This window comes from Pinus tabuliformis, chromosome 9, assembly GCF_031772625.1.
Source record: "Pinus tabuliformis cultivar Carrire ecotype Pingquan chromosome 9, CPIR1, whole genome shotgun sequence".
NCBI lineage: Eukaryota > Viridiplantae > Streptophyta > Pinopsida > Pinales > Pinaceae > Pinus > Pinus tabuliformis.
This window is the reverse complement of record NC_142307.1, coordinates 1,010,479,036-1,010,481,113: the sequence shown is the minus strand read 5'-3', so window position 1 is coordinate 1,010,481,113 and position 2,078 is coordinate 1,010,479,036. Positions and strand designations below refer to the sequence as shown.

The window sequence follows — 2,078 nt, the reverse complement described above, 5'->3', positions numbered from 1 at the left end:
TCCCACCCTCGCCCTCCCTCATCCACTCCAACCCCTTGTTCTCTTCTGACCCAGCATCCTCCATCTCTGCTCCTACCCCTTCCATGGAGAAAACTAAATTGGTTACAGATCTTGGTCCCTTATTCCCATCCAAGGGGAAAACCGTATTGAATGAAACACAACAAGCTTCAGATATGGATCTTGACGCAGCTCTAGCCCTGAGTCTTCATGAAGATGCAGCGGAGGAGGACCACAACACTCCAATTGGAATGGAGGAAGATCCGGAAGATGTAGATCTAGAAGAGCTTGAAATCTCCAAGCTTGACATCTCCAAACTTGAGAAAGCATGCAAAAAAAAAGAGTACAACTCAATCCCCCCCTGGAAAATAGACAAACTTGAAGGAGTCCTTACCAAGGTGCAGCACCATAAAAGCCTGGGAATACAAGGAGGCAGTCACTGGGATGGAAAAAAGATCCTTAAAGATACAAAGAAAAGGGGCAGAAAAACAGACCTTCAGAGAACAATAATAGTAGGTGAAATACTCATGGATTCGGGGCAATTCCCCAAGTTGACCAAGTTCTACAAACCCAAATCTCAGTCTACATGAAGCTCATTTCATGGAATGTAAGAGGACTCAACAGTCCCTCTAAACACAGAATGATCAAAAACCTGATAATGCAAGAAAAACCCGCAATAGTTTTCCTTCAAGAAACAAAAAGCAGCAGCACAGTGATAGACAGACTTAGCAATAAAATATGGGCAGGCAGCAGTTTAATTTCAGTAGATGCCTCTGGGGCTTCCGGCGGTCTTGCCATTCTATGGAACCCGCAGATTGTTTCACTTGATAATTTTCATGCCACTCTTCATCTAATACAAGCTACCTTCCACCTCATCGGAACCAACATCCATGGGCATCTCACCAATGTATACTTCCCGCAGATAATTCAACAAAAATTGGACCTCCTGGACACGATTTCCATCCTCAATGAAAACAGACACTTCCCCTTATGGATTGGCGGAGGCGACTTCAATATAATAAAATCCATGGAAGAAAAACAAGGAGGCAGAACCAGGCTCGATAGTGACAGCAGCGGCTTCAAGCAATTCCTTCAAGATAATCAGTTCATGGACATCCCCACATCCAATGGAATTTTCACATGGTCCAACAAGCGCCGAGGTGCTCACCACATTGCCTCAAGGCTAGATCGATTCTTAATTTCAGACAACACGATCCACCTTGGAGGGGATTTTAATGCCTCAATTATTCCCCAAGGAGGCTCAGATCACTGGCCGATTTTTCTCCAATGGTCCAGACCAGGCAACTGCTGCAACAGACCCTTTCGATTCGAAGCCTTTTGGCTCACAAACACCAATTTCAAGGCTGTGGTCAATCATGCATGGGCATCTTACACCCCGCCTGCAGGAGCTAAGATGTACCAGTTTCAACAAAAGCTGAAAAATCTGAAACAAGTTCTTAAAGTATGGAACCGAACTCACTTTGGCAACATACAGGAGAGCAGACAAAAACTGGAATAGAAAAATGAAAGCACTACAACAACTATTCATTCTGGAAGGCCGCACAGAAGAACAAATTCAACAGGAGCAGATCCTCTGGAATCAAATTGAAGAACGCCAAAAACAAGAGGAAACTTTATGGCGACAAAAATCTAAAATCATCTGGCTTAAAGATGGAGAGAAAAATACAAAATTTTTCCACAAAACCACCATACAACGATGTATGCATAACAACATCACCTTTGTCGACAATCAACAGGGTGAAAGAATTGAGGCTCATGAAGACATGGAAAAAGAATTTACAGGATACTTCAAGGACATTCTTAAAGAACCTAAAGGCAACCGGGATGAGGCAATTAGAGCTATCACGCAGCATATTCCAAAAATTATAAATGAGGATCACAACAATAAATTGCTCCAACCCACGTCCTTAAAGGAAGTAGAAGAAGCTATGGCTCAGCTCAAAGATGGCAAGGCACCAGGGCCTGACGGATTTACCGCCAATTTCTTTCATGAATTTTGGGAACTCATTAAAGTTGAAGTATGGGACTTAGTGGAGGAATCCCGAAGCATGCACTGGGTC

General features: G+C 43.4%; 1 protein-coding gene across 1 annotated transcript; it reads left to right on the top strand.

Annotated features, from left to right (window-relative positions):
- Window positions 1–583: 583 nt before the first annotated feature.
- On the top strand, window positions 584–1,516 carry LOC149152140 (uncharacterized). The gene has a single exon (XM_089443388.1). It carries the CDS (start codon window positions 584–586, stop codon window positions 1,514–1,516), a length of 933 nt encoding a protein of 310 aa, XP_089299514.1.
- The last annotated feature ends 562 nt before the right edge of the window (window positions 1,517–2,078 follow it).